Below are 20,384 nucleotides of genomic sequence, written 5' to 3'. Positions count from 1 at the left end.
TGGAAGGACCCACTTGGATAATACTATTTCTGACGGCTTGTGTTGTTTTTATAGGCAGGCTGATCTTTTGCCTTTGCTTTCTAGACGATTCTTTCCCACAAAATCTGCAGTAGCGCCGCTGGTGTAGTGGTATCATGCAAGATTCCCATTCTTGCGACCCGGGTTCGATTCCCGGGCGGCGCAGTCCTTTTTTTGCATCCCTTAAAAAAGCGCCCATCACCAAATTTGCCTACTTCCTCTACCTAAACGCTGACTTGATTCTAATTTTTCTTTTTTTAGAAACGAAACAGCTGGAACGCTCTATAAAACACCAGTACTGCGCAGGCGTTCTGGAGAGGTCTCGCGAGACTCGCCGCCGAAAGGACGGTCTCCAAGGGAGGCAGGATTGGGTGAGCCCCCGAGGAGGTGGCGCTTCCTCGCGCGAGTGCGCTGGCGGGAGACGTGGCGCATGCGCAGAAGCGCCTTTCCGTCGGCCGGCCGGGCCTCTCTGCCCAGCAGCGCCATCTTGAGAGGACGGGCGGCGGGTTCGTTGTCCGTCGGGCCTACTGAGGGCCGCCTGCCTGCCTCGCGGACTTGGCCCGCGGGTCGCCCACGCCTGACCGGTGCGGCCGAGGCGCCGCCGCCGCCGCCATGGAAGACGAGATGCCGAAGACGCTGTGAGTCGGCCGGGAGCCCCGCACGCGCAGGGGGAGGGCCCGGCCACGTTGTTTGGGCGCCTTCCCGCCGGCAGGCAGGCGCGAGCTCGCCGGAAAGGCCTCGCCTCCCGTAGCCGGTCGCGGCGTCCCCCAACCGGCGCCTCGTCTCCCCGGGCTTCAGCCGCGGCGGGGGATGCCAGCCGGAAAACCCGGCTTCGGCCGCGGCCTCCCGGCTGGTCCGCCGCCCCGAGGTTCTCCTGCGGGCTCCCCTCTCCCGGCCTCGAGAGCTGCTTTGGGGCGGGGACGCTGCGCTGGGCTTTAAATGAGAGGAACCCCGGCCCACCTGGCAGGGTTGTTGTTGGTGGGAAAGTAGGGTATCCCAGTCGCCTGTAGACGGGCATACGTGTCCACAGAGGGAAAAGGCGGGATAAAGTCATAGCAATATTGGCGGTGATGCGCATTTCGGCAGGGGGACCCTCCTGGTCGGGCTTCGCTAAGGCTTTCCTTCGGGGAAAATTCTGAATTTACAGCTCCGCTTGCAGGTTTCGTTTCTTTTTCCCCTGCGGATTCCCAGCTTTCCCCCCTTGTCTGTCTCCTCTTTCCTGGCCCGACCCTCCCTCGTAACGGTCCTGGCCCAGGACCAGGGGATGTTGGGCCGCCCTCGCGGACGTGGGAATGCCCTCCCCTTCTGCCCTCGCCCAGCTCTTCCTCCAGCTGGGGTTGTGTTGCGTTGTGTTTGAGGCCAAGCAAAAGTCTCGGGGAGCCCAGCGTCCTTTTTGCTAAGGAGCCGCTAAGCAAAAGCCCAGAAAACGCCGCCACCTTTTCTGCCTTCCGTCCCTTCTGGCTGCCTCTTCCTCTGTCGAGCTCTCCCCCCGCCCCAGCGTCGTTCTGCACCGGCCAGCAACGCTCTCCTAGTTGAGGGGATGTTCCGCTGCCCTCGCCCGGGGGCTTCCCACAGATCCCGCGGGCTGTTTTGTTTTCCCAGGGTTGTTAAACTGCAGTACCAAATGCCTTGGTTTAATTTGGTGATTCCTTAGCCTATCCTAGTTCCTAATCTAGGTTTTAAAATGTTTTTTTCTGTTTATCCTTCCTTCTGTTTGGTTGCTTTTTATGCTAATCTGTTACATATTCATATTTTGTTTTAAAGAATAATTTTCAGCATTTTTTTTACAATATTTTGATACGCAGGAAACTTATGATATGTATTTACATGAAGGTGCCATTCAAACTCTCAGACAGAAAGTATATTTCAGTCTTGAACTTTCTCATGTTAACATATTTTTATTGACCATTTGCATTTTAGTTGCTTATGCTTCTAATTAGTTTTCTCAATTACTTTCATTCAAGCCTCACAGTTTCTTAGCCAGGATGGCCAATAATTACATTAGCTGAGGATTATGTGGACTGAAGCTAAGGATATCTGGAATAGCTATGGATTCACAAGGATTGCTGTAGCTAGAAGATGAGGGGATTTAAACACATATTACTACCCTATTAGCACTTTGACATTTTGTTTACTTCAGAAATAACTTACAAATTAAAGTTCTAATGCAGTCGTTTAAAACAAACTACTAAATATAAACTGGCGTTTAATCAATTATTGGGCATAGAGTTTAGAACTAAAAAAAATGGATCAATCTTAAAAGACCTTTCCAGCTTCATAAAGCTTCACACCTATGAGCTTAGTTTTTACATACGATTATTATCCCTTCTTTTGGCATAGCCTCCGTGTTTCTTCGTTACCAGGCAAAGACTTGTTTGAGAAGGAGGTATTAAGAATCCAGCCACAGGGCATTAAATCAGTATTAACTAGGTTTGGGATCATATCTGTAGCCTGTAGAGCAGCTTTTAAAACGGGGTACATTTTGCACTGAGTAGCTTTTCAAACCTCATACTGAATATATTTTGATGGAGTCATCTGCGGCTCACAAACCATGAAAAAGAATAACCAGTTCCCTGTCCTAGAATAGGAGATGCCTTTATTGTACCAGTGAAAGCTTGTAAGAGGAAGTGTACCCCCAAAGTCTCAGTTGTAACCTGGTCCTCTAGGACTGAAGCTGTTCCCAGCAATACCAGTGAATATTTATGTAGAAATGAGCAGCTTCATACTTGGAATAATTTTGTATTTATTAGTTCACAGATAAGTAGTAAATAAGGTGCAGTATTTCTTAAGACTTAGAAAATAAGGCAAACATATTAATGTAGTAAAATTGTGAAACCAAAAATTAAATTCAAGAGGCTATCAAGTACAATTTTTCCATTGTCCTTTACTTGAAAAAAATTTAAAATAGGCAAACAATGGCTTTGATCAAGGAAGGGTTAATACACGGCAACTACAAATATCACAGCAAAATAAATTCAAATTTAAAAAGATAATATCTGAAGGATAAATATAATATGGATACTTTGTGTAAAAATACTACTAATATTAGAAGTCATAGAATAAAATACCTTGGTGGTCTTCTCCAGGTAGTCCTCGACTTACAGACGTTTGTTTAGTGACCTTTCGAAGTTACAGCGGCACTGTGATTTATGGCCGTTTTTCACATGACCGTTGCAGCCTCCCCACGGTCGCGTGATCAGATTTTGGATGCTTTTGCAACTGGTTCATGTTTATGACGGCCGCAGCGTCCAGGGTGTGTATGTGTGTCACGTGATCCCCTTTTGCATCTTCTGACAAGCCAAGTCAATGGGGAAGCCAGACTCACTTGACAGCTGTGTTTTTAACCTAACAACTGCAGTGATTCGCTTAACAGCTGTGGCAAGAAAGGTCGTAAAATGGGGCAAAAATCACTTAACTGTCAGCAACAGAAATTTGGACCACAATTATGGTTGTAAGTCTATTAGTAAATCTACTATCTGTAGCAGGAGACCCTGTGCCATTTCCCACAAGTCGGTGGTTCATTCTCTTGTTTGCACTTATTTGCACAACCTTCGTTGCTGCCGTTGGATTTTAATTTTGCCTTTGCTCAGTGCAGATTTTCAAATCAGAAGTCAGAGAGGTTTTTTTTGTTTCCTTAGCTCAGTCTTCTAAACACCTTAGATATTTTAGTAATTGGTAAGCTGTGGGACAATCCAGTTGCTCCCTCTGCTACCCGTTTGTTACGTAAGACTTACAAGCTTCAATGTGCATTTTTTACAGGTATGTGGGGAACCTGTCGAGAGATGTTACTGAGGCCCTAATTCTCCAGCTGTTCAGTCAGATTGGACCGTGCAAAAATTGCAAAATGATAATGGATGTAAGTTGATACTAGATAAGATTTTTTTATATGAATAGAACTTGGTTATACATCAATCAAAAATATAGAATTGTGTGTATGTGTATTTGTGTTCTCATCTCTACACAGGAGTATTCTTAATTAACGATTAGCACCTGCTTGGAGTTAGATAAGGGTCAATAGAATTCAAGGGAGGTTGGAATTTATTTATTTATTAAGTTTATTGGCTGCCCACCTTACCCTAGGGCAGGGGTAGGCAACCTCGGCTCTTTTATGACTCATGGACTTCAACTCCCAGAATTCCTGAGTCAGCATAGTATAGCTGACTCAGGAATTCTGGGAGTTGAAGTCCATGAGTCATAAAAGAGCCGAGGTTGCCTACCCCTGCCCTAGGGTAACTCTGGGTAGCTTACAGTCACATCTAAGTTAAAACATCAAAAGTTAAAATCAGACATTAAAGAAACATGGGGGAATGTGGGGGGTGGGGGGGATCTGTTATTACTCAATCAACCATTGTGCTTTTCCCCCACTGGGGCCCCAAGCTGACTGGCAAAGCCACATCTTTAGGCCCTTATGAAAAGATAAGAGGATTGGGACCAACCTCCCATCGGGGGTCAAGGTGTTCCAAAGGGCAGGAGTAACAGCAGAGAAGGCTCTCCTCCTGGACTCTGCCAGCCGGAATAATCAAGTGCCTTCTCTGCTGCACGAGTGGCATGGGCCAATCCCAGTGGGGTGAGACGGTCCCTCAATTAACCTGGACCCATTCCACGAAAGGCTTTAAAGATGGTCACCAACATCTTGATTTGCACCCTGAAGAAGACTGGCAACCAATGCAGCTCGTGGAGCAGTGGTGCTATAGGCCCCCCCAAAACTACCCCTCTGCACCAGCGGTAGCTTCCGAATGCTCTTCAAGGGTAGCCCCATGTAAAGCGCATTACAAGAGTCCAGCCGTGAGGTGATTAGGGACTGAATGGCTGAGCGCAGGGAATCCTGGTCCAGGAAAGTTTGCAATTGGCACATAGCACAAAGTTGTGCAAAGGCCCTCCTAGCTGCGACTGATACTGAACCACATTCGGAATAGCAAAACACAATGGGTAGTGTTACTGCTTTTATATTGTAAAGTTTACTTTAATATTAAATATTTAATATTAAAACTCATTCTAAACATTACTTTAAAAAATTCATGAAATCATTTAGAAATGTTGTAATCCTGTTAAAGGAAAAAATAAATGAGGTTACAAAGAAGTACAAAATATAAAAGGAATGTGTGCCTGCTCAAAAATATCCATCAGATTTAGTGATTCAGGTAGAGATGTATAGGATTGCACTTTCAGTTTGGCCGTTAAAAAATAATGCATCAATTTAAGAGGTCTAAAACAATTACTTTTGAATACTTTCTTTGGGGCTAGAATGTCCATATTTTGATGTGGCTAACATCCTTTGTCCAAAACCAAAATCTTCCTAGAGGCCAAGAGTGACTGTTTTGTCCTCTCTGTTTAAGCAGACAGCTGGAAACGATCCGTACTGTTTTGTGGAATTCTATGAGCATCGTCACGCAGCCGCAGCTTTAGCGGCAATGAATGGGCGGAAGATAATGGGTAAGGTAAGCTCTCAGGTCTAAAGGGGACATGGAGCAGACTGTGGCTTTAAATAGATGGATGAAAACATGTTTTAAAAAAGAAGAAAATCTAAAGGTAAACTTTTATCCTGTTTGAGCCTTGTATATTACAGAATTGAAGAACGTTTCACAAATGAAATTTGGGGAAAGTAACTTGGCAAAATAAAGCATAAGTTATAAAAAGGAAAACTATTTAAAATTACTTGCTATTCAACTTCATTTGTAGGAGAATCTTGTTATTTTTGATAAACCGCTTAATACGGCAAAGTCACGTTTTGAATGCTGCAAAACCTCAATGTAACGGATGCCTTTTTAGCAGCCTTTGGATTTTGTGGATGAATTTTTTGCCTGGACTTTTACCAGAAGCAGTGGACAAGTCTGTTGCCACCGAAGTAGATAAATCATCAGTTTAAATTTATGTCAGTTAAATTTATGTTAATTTAATAATAATCGCAGTGACTTATGTCATTTGTATAATGATGGCATAGCCCACATGACAAATTGCCATGAATGATATGATTTGCAATTTTCTTGACATTTAGGAACAATGTCTTTTCCCTTCTCCCTCCCCCTCCCCCCAATCTGTTCATTCAAGGTTTCACTGTCTCATATGTCAAATCATTGACAGGACTGCAGATTATATTAATCTTTGTTCTAACTTTCCTGGATATAATTCTAGTAAATATTATTTCTAGGAGGTCAAAGTGAACTGGGCAACAACCCCCAGCAGCCAGAAGAAAGATACCAGCAGTAAGTCCCTTCCTATCCTGAGTCATTACTCTTTATTTGCACAAAAGTCTTTTTAATGTTAAGCAATAAGCATCATGCAAATATTTGCCCTATTATTTTGATCATTATCCTAAGATATTATTTAATGTGTTTGTGTTAATAAACTTAAGAACAAATCTAATCTTTGTCATCAGGTAGTACCGTTGTCAACACACTGCGTTCACAAGGTAATTGTATCTTCTTAAACATAAAATGAAATCTCTCAGGGGTATCTATTCACTAACCGCCTGAAGCTATTGGGGGGGTGATTATGTTGTCGCAAGCTTTCTGCCTCCTCCTCCTCTCTCAGATGGATCAGGATGTGGACTGTTGCCGACTTGTAAGCCCTGTGACCCCAGTGGGCGTGTCCCCTCTGTGAGGGGAAGCTGCTGCCCGCGCTGCACCCCCACACTTCTTGTGGGGTACCATTTGCTCCTCCAATTGGATCTTCCTTCCCTCCTGTTACTTGGCAACCCGGGGCTGCCTCTCTACTTGCCCGGCCTGAGAGCTCTGAGAATCTGGGGAGGATGTAAAGGGATTCTTGCCAGAGTGGTGCTGTTGCAGCGCCAAGTGTGCCGTGAAACCTGTTAGAGGTGCGGAAAATTGAAGTGGGCTTTGTGTGACTATGAAGAACACCTGTGTTTCGCCAGTTCTTATGTAAATGGATCTAATCTAAATTATGAAGGGATTACTCTTTCCGTTCTGTTGCCTTCAGTCTTAGTTCACTTGCTCATGGATTTCACATACTTTGAATTCACATGGATTCACATGGTGTAAAGGCTGGGCAACCAAAACTCTTGGCTTTTCAGAAAACTGTCAAATACTTTAACATCAAACTGTTGCAATGCAAGGTATCTTTTTGACTGTTCTTCACAAAATATGACTTAAGTTTGAGCTATATGTAACTTAGGTTCTTCATAATTAGTTTGTGTAAATTTTACTCTCTTGCTCACAGAACCAGAAAATGTGGTAGCTTTTTTAATGCTAGTATTACAAAACAAAGCTACAAATGCAGCATATGTTTGTTTTGAATTTGAGCTAGATGAGCATAGTTCTTATGGTAATACATTTTCTGCTATGAATAATTACAGATAATATAAAAACAATAAATGTTAGTTTTATGTAATTTTTTATACATTGTACTGCCATGTTTCCTGATGGATATATAATAAAACAATGTTGTATTTTGTTACTTGATAGGTTAATAAAATCTAGTTTTCATGTAGTTTCTATTTGTGTGGAAATCAGTACAAGATATTTAAAATTACCATCACCTATACTTCTATGAACACTCTGCAAACTTGTACATTTTTCTCTTTTCTTGATAAGACCACTTCCATGTGTTTGTTGGAGACCTCAGCCCAGAAATTACAACTGAAGATATAAAAGCAGCTTTTGCACCATTTGGAAGAATATCGTAAGTAACATCTTATTGTCAGATATTGGGGGCAATCAAGTATTCAGTTGAATGCAATGAATAGAATGTTGGCAAATTAATTTATAGTCTCTACTTATTCAGATTATCAAATAATCAGTCTTACTAATTGTGCTTAGTGTTTTAGAAGATACATATATTTTACAATATTGGAAAATCTGTCTTCTAGGACTTATAATTTAGTTCACATTCTAGAATGGATTCTCATGTTAAGGCCTCTGTCTCCTGAGGTATCATATAGTCTCATTAAAGCAGCTTTAAAATTCATCGGGTTTCATAGAAAATGTGGCTTGCAAGACTTTGGCTTTTTGTGAAATGGGTGCTCTATTAAATAAAATAAACTAGAAATTGGTGTCCAGTGTAGTGCATTGCTGCTGTTGCTACAGATGTCCAGTGAAGTTAGAGTGACATGATAACAATGTATCATTGTACTTAATCTGATTTGAGTACTCACCAAAGGTTGAATAACAATAGCAATAGTTTGAAAAAGTGACTTCTAAATGTAGAACATCATGAACCGATTCATTAGTTTCGTAACTTGTGCAGACCTCCTGAGACCCAAGGGAGATGAATGGGTCTCTTGCTTCCTCTTATTGAAGACTGGTCTTCAAATTATTTCTTACTGTTGTAAATCTTGATTCAACAACACTTAAATTAGCTATTCTCAGGACTGATAAAAGCCAAGAACAAGTTGTGTGTCATGCTACTCACATTGCCTGGATCCGCACAGGATAGTGCAGGGAAATGGTCTGCACCCTCAGACCAGGGCGATCACGAAGGTCCTGGGCAATTGGGAGAAATCACCTCCCAGCTGCTACACGGTTGGAAATCTTCCCTTTATTTAAAAATGTTTTTTAAAAAATTAAATATCAGATTGCCCAATTGGGATTACATTAATATAGATGAAATTAGGGTTCATGCTGCCCTTTTTCATCGTATGTGGCATGAGCAATAATGAGTACAGTGGAAAACAGGGAGAGAGCGTTCCTAGAGCAGCTGGTCTGTGCTGGCAGCAGGACGAGAGAGTTCGCTCCCTTGCCCCTGTTTGCATGCTACAGATCACTTGAAGAGACCACTTGAGCCTCAACTAACTTAGAAGCTGTTCTGAGCAAAAAAGCCTGCTGCTGAGTTGAGTTCAGCCGTTCATATGATATGCCACACACACACACCCAGCCAGTTAGGGTTTATCCGTCCATTCTGAATGGGTGATAAGAGGCTGTCTGTTCTTTCCCACAATGCTTCCCTTCACAAGGCCTCTTGCTAGTGCATGTGTTCTTGCACTGCTCTGTTCATGAAGGTCCCATCAAACAAAAATGGGATCTGTGACCGCTCCTGGGCCAGCCAAAGAAAGAATGAGGCTTCCCTCTCCCCCCCCCCCATCCTTAGAGAGGTCTCTTTCTCTATCCATGTTAGACTTGAGGCAGCCCCCTCTGTCTTGGGCCTAGCTGTCAATAAATGCTATGGCAGGATTGCCTAGTCTTAAAGGTCCCCAACTGTCTGTGGCTTTGGGGATGTTGGGAGTCCTTTATGGCCACTCTCTCAAGAAAGCTGCTGTCGTAAATGTGGTGACATTCTTCCTTCTGCCCCTCTAAACTTGTAAGATGTTCCCCTCCTAGCTTTGCCTCTCTGTCTCTCCAGTCCTACCCCAAACAAGAATTGATCCAAACAAGAAACTAAGCTGCAACCTGATTCCTGAGGCTTGGGCTCCTTTTCCTTACATCATGAGAGCTATCTTATCGTCTGTCTATCTTTCTGTCTATCTCTCTGTCTATCTCTCTATCTATCTATCTATCCTGATGTATTATGGCTGCCTGTCTTAAACAAATAACTGGACAACTAACAAACAATACCTTAAAAGCCATGTTAATGGAAAATAAACTTAAACAATACAGAATTCAGTTAGGAATCATAATTCTCTTACAATACAAAATATATATTTAATCAAATTTGTATAGCCGCCCATCTCACAAAAAGCGACTATACTACATATTCTGAAAAAAGCAAAGTATTTTATGTTGTAATTAGGTAGTAATCCTAGTGCATGTCAAAGGGTACCATTTTAAATATTAAAATACTTAATGGTAGGGTCTGATTTGTTTTGAGAAAAAGTATTGCTTCGGGGGGCGGGGGGGAGAGGAAAAGTAAAACCTTTGACCAAAGGTTATTCTTAGTGGTCTTTTTCCTAAAGAACCTTTGCTTAAAATATTTTGGATGCTAGGATTTAGAAGCAAAAACTATGAATAAAAATTCTTGAGATTTTTATAAGCTAAAAATTACTTCAGTTTTTGTTTAAAGGACAAACCAGCTTGGTGTGGTAGTTAAGACATCAGACTAGAGACAGGGAAACTCCGAGGTCTAGTCCCTCCTTGGACATCAAGCTAGTCCCTCCTCTCAGCCCCAGAAAGGAGGCAGTGGCAGACCACTTCTGACAGACCTTGGCAAGAGAACTGCAGGGACATGTGCAGGCACTCGCTGAGAGTTGGACACGATTGAATGGAAGTAAAAAGGAACCTTTAATATTTATAATGCATTGAATACCAATATAAAATTTGTTCTTTATCAGCTGCAGTTGAAGTCTCCGATTCATGACCCCTTTCAGGGATCTACTACTAATGTCAGTGAAGGCGAAGGGCCTGTGCGCTCCAATCCCAGCCCTCTGCCTCCCTGAACGTGGTGCAGAACTGACCACAGATAACGTGAGCTGCACAGGTTTGCCATTCTCATGAAGACAAATCCGTTTAGTTGCCTGTGGTTGTGGTTCCTCTTCAGATCTTCCATATTCACATGGGAGCCTGTGGGATGGAGGAGGGGAGTGCATTGCCTCCCCCCCCACGCCCCTATAGTTACATTTGTAGGCCTTTAAAGAGTACCATACTTTTGTGGAGGACTCTGTAGCCCTTAGTACTGGTAAAGGTGGTCTGTCCTTGTTTTGGAAATAGTTGTTTGATTTTGATTCATGCAGACTGAGATAGAAAATGACTAAGCGAATCTACAATTGCAGCCCTTAAGTTCTTCCTCATTCAGGTGTCTGGTCTAGCATCTTCTGGACATCATTTTGTTCTCTTTTGAGACCTGAGATTTTCAGGGTGCCGGAAACCAGTCTTCACCACCACAGTGGTTGGATTTGCACAGCAGGATATATAGGATATATAAGTACAAGGAAATACAGAACCTGATGATGGCTTGGTGCATGGACTTGGCCAGTTGAAGGCCTAGAACACATTCCAGAGCAAGATTTGCCCAAGTTGTTTAAGTTTAATTTTCTGCAATCATAGTCGCTTTGTTTTTAATGTGATAAGCTTGTAAACTCCAGACATGAGTTAACTTAAAAGTTCTGCTACTGCTGTGATGTGAGTTTGCAGTTGATTCTTGAAGGGGAAGGCCTGTCTGCTACCCGTCCCAGTGAGCTTCATTCCGAGTGATTCTGAATAGCTGCATTGAGATTTGTGTCAGCCTAGAGATAGGAAGGGCAGAATACATGTTGGGAGCTAAAGAGTCTCTACACATCCATCCTCGAAGCCCAAAACTTCTGCCCCACTAGCTTTGATCCAGAATTGCTCTGGCAGCATGCTGGTGCTAATCCTAACCAGGGATGGTGTGTACTGGTGTGCTTATATTACATCAGTAGCTGAAACTCTTGTTCCTTAACCACTGAAGGAGATTGAGAAGGAAGACAGAACATTGGAATATATTTAAGAATAAAAACATAGCCAGCATGCAGTCTTTCAAGTTTCCTTTAACTAATTCAGAAAGTAGAAGAACGTGTACTTCATCTGTTATTTTTAATAGCTGAACTAGAATGCTACATATTTAGTATACTGAAAATGTTAAAAATAAAAATGTTATTTTATTCTCTTGAGGGGTGGCTTTCAATTTCTGGGTGAAAATAATTTGTTGTAATCTAGCGATAGTTCCAGAAGTATTAATTTGAATAATTCAGTATTTGTATAAACTTTAATGTATACTTAGAACAAATTGATAATTATATACTTCTGTATAAATGCATTTATTCTATCAGGGTTTGACTAGTACGTCCATGTGTTTGTGGCTTGGGTTCTTATTTTAAAAAATGATAAGTACAGAGAATCATCCATGTTATTATGAAATTAATTGTTCCCTGCTCTAACTTAGACAACTAAAAGTTTAAGGCAAATATCCATTTCTTCTGGATTATTGGGTTATTTTCTTTCTTATAGAATAATATCTTTAATGATCTTGATACCTAGTTGGCTGTTCAGTGATTTTCCAATTCCTTAGCTTCTCTTCCTTATATCTTAAGTACCAGAAGATAGATACTGAATGTCTATAGAAAATCTTTTGAGGAATTGCTTGGCATCACATGAAGCCTTTTCTAGATTTAGTGTATGGGACTGTCTTTTGGGTGTCCTGCATGGCCTCCCCCCCCCCTTTACTCTGTGATTAAGTGTCTGCGTGTCAAGTGCCTAAATCATGTGGGTTGGGGAGGGTAAAGCTGGCTGCCTGTCTAAGCCTTCTCGATGGTGCACCCTTAATGCATAAATTATCTGAGGGGCCCTTAATTAATAAAAATGGCATTTCCACCAGTGGGGTTTAGCTATTGTAGCTGGGTCTTTGTCTTTTTTAACTCAATCTCAAATAATAGGGCTCTGGTTATTTTGCAGAATGTCTCTGAAGAATGGACAGCATTGCCATGGCTAACTGCAAGCTACAGTTCACAGTGGACAAACGTTGTAGTTTTTCTATTTACTTTTATAAATTTTTACTTTATATACTTTGTAGTTTTCAATCAGTCCTGTATGATTGTTAATTACGAATGCAGTTTTTAAAAATTATTTAATAGTGTATAGTTTAAAAAAACATGTTAGTGTTTATTTTCTTCCATAATGCAACCATTTCTGAAAATGTCAATTTCTCAAAATTTACAGCTGCCCAAGTCCAAAAAGGGGGTAACGAATTGACCTGAGAAAATTAAAGAATTCAGTTAACAGGCGACGTATGCCTTTTAATTCCTATTTTTTCATTTTTTCTATTTTCTATTTCTAATAAGTAGGTAGAATGTGTTGGCCAATAGTAAGTTTATAAATTGCATGGTTCAAGAGAGCCTGTTGCTAATATGCTAGTCAACTCCATGCCCTCAGTTATTCCTTTGAATAGCTGCTTTGACCATGCCTAGTGTTTTTAACAGTATATAAGAGCATTGAACTGTGAACCAACGACTGTAAAATAGTTGTTTTTAAAGCTATTGATTTTGCATGTTTACAGAATTAAGTTTAATTTTTGCTATCATGTAATAAGACTTTATAGTAAAAGGGAAAATTGCTTTGTATATTGCTGGTGCATTTAAGAAATTCATTTTATTAAAGGAGAAACATGAGAAATGAGCTGCGTGTGAGACATTTTTACTTAGATTCTGTTCAGTTGATGTTTAACAGGCTTTCTCTTTCCTTTTTAGGGATGCCCGAGTTGTTAAGGACATGGCAACAGGAAAATCAAAAGGATATGGCTTTGTTTCTTTTTTCAATAAATGGGTGAGTTCCTGCGTTTTGATTGATGGTTTTACTCCCAACGCACAGCTGGTCAAACGTATCCAGCAACTATTACGGATGGCATCTTGGTGAAGCTGGTTGTGCAATAACACAAAATGCTGAAATAGTTAGATATGCTTTATTTCAGAAATCTTGTGGCAGTAAACTACACTATGTTACTAATAATCCAGAACCTGACAAGATAATTCGCTATTACTAACAGTCCGGATGTACTAAGTGATTTTTCAGCAGTATAGTTCCATTGGCCTTTGTGCTATGCGCCAGTGACACCTTTTCCTGGATAGGGAGGCTCCATCACTCACGCCCTTGTCATCCCCTGTTTGGACTATTGCAATGTGCTCTACATGGGGCTACCCTTGAAGAGTATATTATGTTTTATAGTTGTATGCGAGGGAGAGAGGGATGATCCAGACACAAGAACAATAGGGCAACTGCAACACTTCCTTCTGATTGGTTTTGGAAATAATGATCAATCTTATCTTCAACTAATACAATGAAACTTAAATTGCCTGCGGTTCATAGAATTTCACTTCATAATGCTTGTACATTCACATTTCTTTTAAAATAGATACTGCTCTTTTCAGAAAAGAAGCATATTCTTTTCAGTCTTAATTTGTTAATAAATGATTTTTTATGATACAGTTCTTGAAATATGTGAGAAATGTGGAGAATGGTGAGCCACAAATAAGCCTTTTGTAAATCAGAGTGATATAATTTTATTCCTCTTGGTAGATGTGATACTATAATAAATGTTTATGACAGGCAAAAAAAATACTATGATTTAGTGTTCTTTGAAAGGTTTTTTAAACATATTTTTTTCTGGACCTGGATAGGATGCAGAAAATGCAATTCAACAAATGGGGGGACAGTGGCTTGGTGGAAGACAAATCAGGACTAATTGGGCAACACGCAAACCTCCAGCTCCAAAGAGTACATATGAATGTGAGTAGTCTTCAAAATAAATTAGGCATTTCCAGCTATAAGAAAAAAGCTTTCCTGAATCCAAAATGATTGTCCTTCGCTACGGACAAGTGTATCCGATTAATGGGCTATTGCTGGCGCTGAAAGATTTAATCTCTAAATTTTCAAACTAGGCTTTGAATTCCTACCAGTGTTAGATTGTGAACTAAATATTTCAGAAATTGAAATTAATACCATTTAAAGTTAATTGTAAAAGGAAATCAACCCTGACTGTCCTTTGGAAGGGCTGAAGCTGAAGCTCAAATACTTTGGCTACCAAATGAGAAGAGGGGACTCATAGGAAAAGACCCTAATGCTGGGAAAGAGTGAAGGCGAAAGGAGAAGAGGAGGGCAGACGAGATGCTTAGATGGTGGGGTCATTAATGCAAGGAACATGAGTTTGAGCAAACTCCAGGAGATGGAGGGAGGACCGGGGGGGGGGGTGTCCTGGTATGCTGTGCTCCATGGAGTCGCGAAGAGTTGGACATGACTTAGCGACTGAACAACAACAAAAAGTTAATTGTAAATCCTTAGGATAGAGCATGATAGTTTTGGAAAATAGTTTTTCAAATGTCATTTCTTTTGTTTCATTATATTCAGTATTTTTAGACATCTTCACTTTATTGTAAATAAATCAGAGACTAGTAAAAACTTTGTTTTTTTACATAGCAAATGCCAAACAGCTCTCCTACGATGATGTTGTAAATCAGTCCAGTCCAAGTAACTGCACTGTGTATTGTGGTGGTGTAACTTCAGGTCTGACAGGTAGGATATGTCATTAATTTAGAGTGACCTTGTGAAGAACAATTGAGGCGCACATTCTGAAATCTTTTCAATCTTCTTGTTTGCAGAACAGCTGATGCGCCAGACATTTTCTCCATTTGGGCAGATAATGGAAATTCGAGTCTTTCCAGATAAAGGGTACTCCTTTGTACGGTATGAAAATATTTCCCTTGCACACCCTATTTGTGTTTTCAGAAGTTTTATAAAACCACCTCTAGTTAATCTCTAACTAATGTGCAAATTCACATTTAGAATTAGAATTTGTTATTGGCCAATGTAATTGGACACACAAGGAATTTGTCTCCGGTGCATAAGCTGTCAGTGTACATACAAACAACAAGTGATAAATCATGATCATAATCATAAAATACAGTCATCATTAATCATAAGATACAGCACTCAGTGATAGTCATAGGATACTAAATAAGCAATCAACATAAATCATACTAGGATACTAAATAAAACTATATAAAGTGATTCGCAGAGAGACAGATGGATGTGTTGCGGTGTGCAAAATGTTTTTAATACAGAGCTTCATTCATATTTTAAAAACACAACTGAGGCTTTGGCAAATGCTATAAGCACTTCAGCCAGCATGAAGGAGTTGGTAGAAAGGAACCCTATGCCATTCCAGACAAGTGGCTGTCCAGTCTCTTTTAAAAACCTCCACTGATGGAGCAATCACAATTTCTGGAGTTAAGCTGTTCCACTGGTTAATTATTCTCACTGTCAGGAAGAGTGATCTTAACAGTGCCGTATAAAGTGGTAGTATTACTTTGTGTGATATGGGTACTATTCCTCTGCCAAGCACTGCATTGGCTTTTTTGGCAACTGCAGCTGCAACACGCTGCTGACTCATGCTTGATTGGTTGTCCATTGGGACTTTTAAATCCCTCTCATTGTTAACTGCTGTTGAGCCAGATACCACCTCTTCTATACTTGTACATTTAGTTTTTCTTGCCTAGGTGTTTCTCATTACTGAATGGCATTTTGTTGGATAGGGCCCACTCTGCCAACATACTTCCAAAGAAGGGTCAAATAAAGTAAAACAAGTATTTTTGTCATGCTGTGTGGCTGAGAATTCTTCAGACTTATTTTCTGCATATGTCACTTACGATGTCGTCTGACCTCTAGTGCAGGGCCAGAGCAGAGCATGTGGCTTTAGATTCTGTCTTTCAACTTGTCCTCAAAACTTACTTTCCCAGTCTTGTCATCTTCCACATGGACAGCATGTGCCTATTCATATTAATAAAGAGTTGTTGCATCATCTTTTATATGCTGTCTCGTTAATGAGAGCGATTATATTAATTTACTTCCTTGGATGCTTTACAGGTTCAATTCTCATGAAAGTGCTGCACATGCGATTGTTTCGGTCAATGGCACAACAATAGAAGGGCATGTGGTGAAATGCTATTGGGGCAAGGAGACACCAGACATGATCAACCCAATTCAACAGGTAAGAGTCCTTTGCTATTACCTGTCCCGCTAAAAAGCATTCCAAAAATTACTATATAGAGAGGTCCTCCTTTTTTTGTTATTCATTTATAGTCTGGTAATCATAGTTGGAAGGTGGATAGAAATTAGCTATATTATGTGTCATAGTGAAGAACTCTTGCAGATTCCAATATGACGTAAAATGATTTCCCTGTACTTTATTGGACATGAATTTGCAAAGTGATTTTGCCTGTGTTCCATGCAAACTTTGAATACTCCTTCGCATTTTCAGCAGAATCAAGTGGGGTATCCGCCTCCTTACGGGCAGTGGGGCCAGTGGTATGGAAGCGCCCAGCAGATTGGCCAGTATATGCCTAATGGCTGGCAAGTCCCTGCATATGGGATGTATGGGCAGGCGTGGAACCAGGGGTTCAGGTGAGTGTTGGAGTTTGCTGAGGCTGGCTGGCGGTAATGAAAATGAAAGTACACATAGTTGGAGCACTAAGTTTTCATTTTTAAATGTTCATAGAATAACTGTTATGTGCTTGTTTGAAAGACAGCATTTGTGTCTTCACCAGTTCAATTATTTTTATATATTTATAGGTTGCATACATAAAAGGGATAAAATACTAATTAAACCAGCATTAAAAGAAGCCTACTACAAAATTAGACCGTCCTTTCAAAATAGTAAACCACAGTTGTGCCTAGAATACCAAATAGTAATAAATTTTATTCACCAAAAGGTTGATTAAATAAACAGCTCTTAAACGCTAGCAGCAATGGAACATTTGATGAACTGAGTTGCCTTCAAACGCCCAGTTCATAGTTACTGCTACTTTAGTCTCAAAAGGTGAAGGAGCTGTGATTCCAGGCTTCTGGTCTTATGGAAAATATACAAGAAACACTCAACTTGATTGCTTGCTGTTGTCTATTATAATGCAAGCTTTATCTAATCTCATTTCTTCTTCCATTCAGTCAGACACAGTCATCTGCAGCATGGATGGGTGCAAATTATGGTGTACCACCCCCTCCACCGCCCCCACCACCACCACCCCAGGGGCAAAATGGAAGTGTCCTAACTAGTCAAACTGGATATCGGATGGCAGGTTTTGAAACACAGTGAGAGACAGAGAAGGACTCTGGAATAGAACACCTGTGGCTTTGAGGCTGTATGGAGCATTGTAAAATCCTTTGTTTACTTAAAAAAAATCTATCCAATCAAGTCAGTGCAAAAGTCAAACAGTATTTATTTTTAATCATGAAACGTTGTTGTTGTCCACGCTTTTTTTTAAAGACACACAGGAAATACTAGATGCTGGATATCTGCCAACTTTTGCCTTCTTTTCCTCTTTTGAGATGTGTTTCTTAAGATCCATGTTTGAAACACAACTAATGCAGGGATTTCTGCCACTTTTAGTATAGCGGCAGGAAATTGCACAATATCAGACTTTTTTTTCCACTGAAGTAGTATGCAGTCTAGTTTGCATTCCTAGTATGACTTAAATGTACATGAAAGAAGTTATACGAGAGAAAAAAGACACGCCAAAACTGTGTGAATTCTGGGGGTTTATTGAAATCTTCAGTTTGTGCACAATTCTGTTTTAAAGAGAGCCTGATGTATAAAGTGTCCATCTCCTTGCTTTTGTTATACTGGGATTTCAAATATAACTTATTCGTTTACATTATTTTGTACCTAAACATTTTTCGGAAAATGGTTTTTGCCTTACTATCACTATTAAATTATGAAGTAGGAGTCAGGATGTGGGCAAGCGCCTCGTGCTCAGAGAATCCAGCTCTGGGGCTCGGTGTCAGGCTGTCCCTGTTCATTGACTCAGTGACCTCCTTCACGGATGAACATAAGCCCAGTTCAGATCTTATTAAAATGTGACACGATCTTAGGAGCCAGCTTTTTAAAACCTGTCCGTTTTTACATTTACATATATCCTTTATCATGTAAACTATTTTAGCAAATTAATATTTTCACAAAAGTCGCTCAGCTTTTGTATGTCTCCTTTGAAAGAGTAAGAGACAGGAAGAACTACATGACTTATGGCTATAATTTAAGCTTTGACTTTTGCATGTGAATATCTAATACACTGTTAGACTTTGAATAAACAGTCATGCTCTCGTTTTTCAGAGATAGAGAGAATACATTGGTCTTGGCAGCTTTTTACTGACGTGGAGCAAGTCTGACTTGATTTAGCATGTACAGATAGAGCTGTTAAACTATATAGCGTTGTGTCTTATCAAGCCAGGAGTAAAAGGAGTGCTTCAGCTGAAGCCTGAAGGACCAACTGGATAAAGCATTTTTGAATTGTTCAGAGGCCAAATAATAATAATAATAATAAATAAATAATAGCGTTTTCCTACCTCCTTGGCTAGTTTTCAGATGATGCAGAAGGAACGCTACTCTGGGTGTAGTGATTATCTATCCCAATTAACATCTGGGCACGTGGAGATGTTTGCTTTCCATTTTGCTTTGGTTGTAGTGGAGCAACCGTTTGAGAAGTTGCCGGTATGCACAATACAGCGACCAGCCACCCTCATTTGATGGAACAAAAGGGGCCAGAACCAAAGCAGAGGGTTGGCTGCTAGGAAAACAAATTGTCTTGTAGACAGGTCCTGGCCCTAACATTTTATAAATAAAGCATCCCCAAAAGATGCCATTGAATTTGTAGATTAATTTCACTCACGTCTGCTTTAACATTTGTATAAACCTATCTTTTTTCTGCTTACTATCTCTGTCTGCACAATTCTTTTAAAAGAGAAATGTGAACAGGTGTGAGGTGAGCCTAGTGCCATTTGGGGAGTTTTCGTTGTATATATTTTCAATAGCAGAATTGAGTACAGATTTCTTTCGCAGAAGCCAGCAAAGATCCCACAGCCAGCAAACCAAGAAAGTTTCAACATCTTGACAATATTTGTTATTGTCCCCGAGTAAGTTGAGTTGAGTAACACAAGCTTTAATGCATTTCAACAATATGTAAATATTTGAAAGGGTAAGGCAAAAAAAGATTTTCAGTATTTTTTAAAAGTTGTATTACGGCTTCAGTCTGACAATACTATGAAAGCAATGGATTGCCCTGTTGGTTTCCTGGGAGGAGACCCTTCCCTGCTGAGCCTCCGTGAACCAGACCCGATTTTGCGTCCCATTAGTGGAAGCTTTTTAAGGGCCACTGTTGCTGCAGCCAGGGTGTGACACGGGCCCTAAGGAAAAAGGAGGGACTGTTTCTTCCTCTTCCTCTCCCCCAGCTTCTCTCTCATTCAGGCATCAGCTTTCTTACTCTCTCAGATGTGCAAACAGGATCTAACAGTCTTCGGGCAACAGGAGAAAATGCTGCCTGGGTGTGTTGTTTTTTTTAAGTAGCAGCCCGTTTTTTTTATTTCTGTATGAACTTTGGAAGCTTCATTTAAACGAATGTGTTTTGATACTTATGTACAGAAGTTGAAGAACTTCACTCCAGAAGCCCTGACTTTTGAAAGCCATTAAGATGTTAATAAAAGATGTGAGCTCGCATTTACCCTTGTATATTTTAAATGGTTTTTGTTTTTAGCTATTCCAAACTTGCTTTGGGGGAAAGAGGTTGGCGGCAGAACCGGTAGCGGAGCGTTCGCCGCGAGGCCGTCGGGGGCTGCCCCCGGAGAGTGGAGCGGCCTCGCCTAGAGGGCCGCTTTTCCCCCAGGATGCGGGGCTGCCGGGCGCCACGTGCCTCTTCCGGAGGAGCGGGGCCCGGACTCGGTCTCCCGTGGTGCTTCGCGCGCCCCGGCCCGGCCAATGAGAAGCTTCGTTACAGACGGATTTCGCGAGCCGTTTGTAAGAAGCCATCGCGGAGGCCGCTCGCCGCCTTTCCTCGCCGGCCGCCGGCCTGGGACGCTGGGGGGGGAGCCGCCAGGTAAAGGCGACGCGGAGGGACCCGGGACGGGGGCAGGAAATGACGACGCGCGGCCTTCTGGCGGTCCCGGGTTGCCAGGGAGAGCGGCGGTAGCGCGTGACGTCAGAGGCGGGCG

The 20,384-nt window shown here is 41.3% G+C and overlaps 1 protein-coding gene and 1 non-coding gene across 3 annotated transcripts; both read left to right on the top strand.

Moving 5' to 3' along the window:
• The first annotated feature begins 112 nt into the window (after positions 1-112).
• On the top strand, positions 113-183 carry TRNAG-CCC. The gene has a single exon. It is a non-coding gene; the product is annotated as a tRNA-Gly (tRNA).
• Positions 184-629: 446 nt separating this feature from the next.
• On the top strand, positions 630-19,893 carry TIA1 (TIA1 cytotoxic granule associated RNA binding protein). 2 transcript variants are annotated; one of them, XM_029283171.1, is made up of 13 exons: positions 630-656; positions 3,778-3,874; positions 5,358-5,456; positions 6,167-6,221; positions 6,395-6,427; positions 7,569-7,656; positions 13,106-13,181; positions 14,033-14,141; positions 14,829-14,924; positions 15,011-15,095; positions 16,275-16,398; positions 16,672-16,811; positions 17,352-19,893. In XM_029283171.1, exons 1-13 carry the CDS (start codon positions 631-633, stop codon positions 17,497-17,499), a joined length of 1,176 nt encoding a protein of 391 aa, XP_029139004.1. In that variant the 5' UTR covers position 630; the 3' UTR covers positions 17,500-19,893. The 2 variants fall into 2 exon arrangements, with proteins under 2 accessions (XP_029139004.1, XP_015666618.1); XM_015811132.1 differs by having other exon boundaries at positions 16,669-16,811.
• Positions 19,894-20,384: the final 491 nt, after the last annotated feature.

The sequence above is a fragment of the Protobothrops mucrosquamatus genome, unplaced genomic scaffold, assembly GCF_001527695.2.
Source record: "Protobothrops mucrosquamatus isolate PMUCROS unplaced genomic scaffold, P.Mucros_1.0 scaffold31, whole genome shotgun sequence".
Lineage (NCBI taxonomy): Eukaryota > Metazoa > Chordata > Lepidosauria > Squamata > Viperidae > Protobothrops > Protobothrops mucrosquamatus.
This window is presented reverse-complemented; position numbering and strand designations above follow the sequence as displayed.

Excerpts from the sequence above, each read along its gene's own strand:
- TIA1 (XM_015811132.1), top strand. The coding sequence starts at position 631 with ATGGAAGACGAGATGCCGAAGACGCT. Across the intron at positions 6,428-7,568 it reads CAACACACTGCGTTCACAAG|ACCACTTCCATGTGTTTGTT; the intron begins GTAATTGTATCT and ends TTTCTTGATAAG. Across the intron at positions 13,182-14,032 it reads TTTCTTTTTTCAATAAATGG|GATGCAGAAAATGCAATTCA; the intron begins GTGAGTTCCTGC and ends GGACCTGGATAG.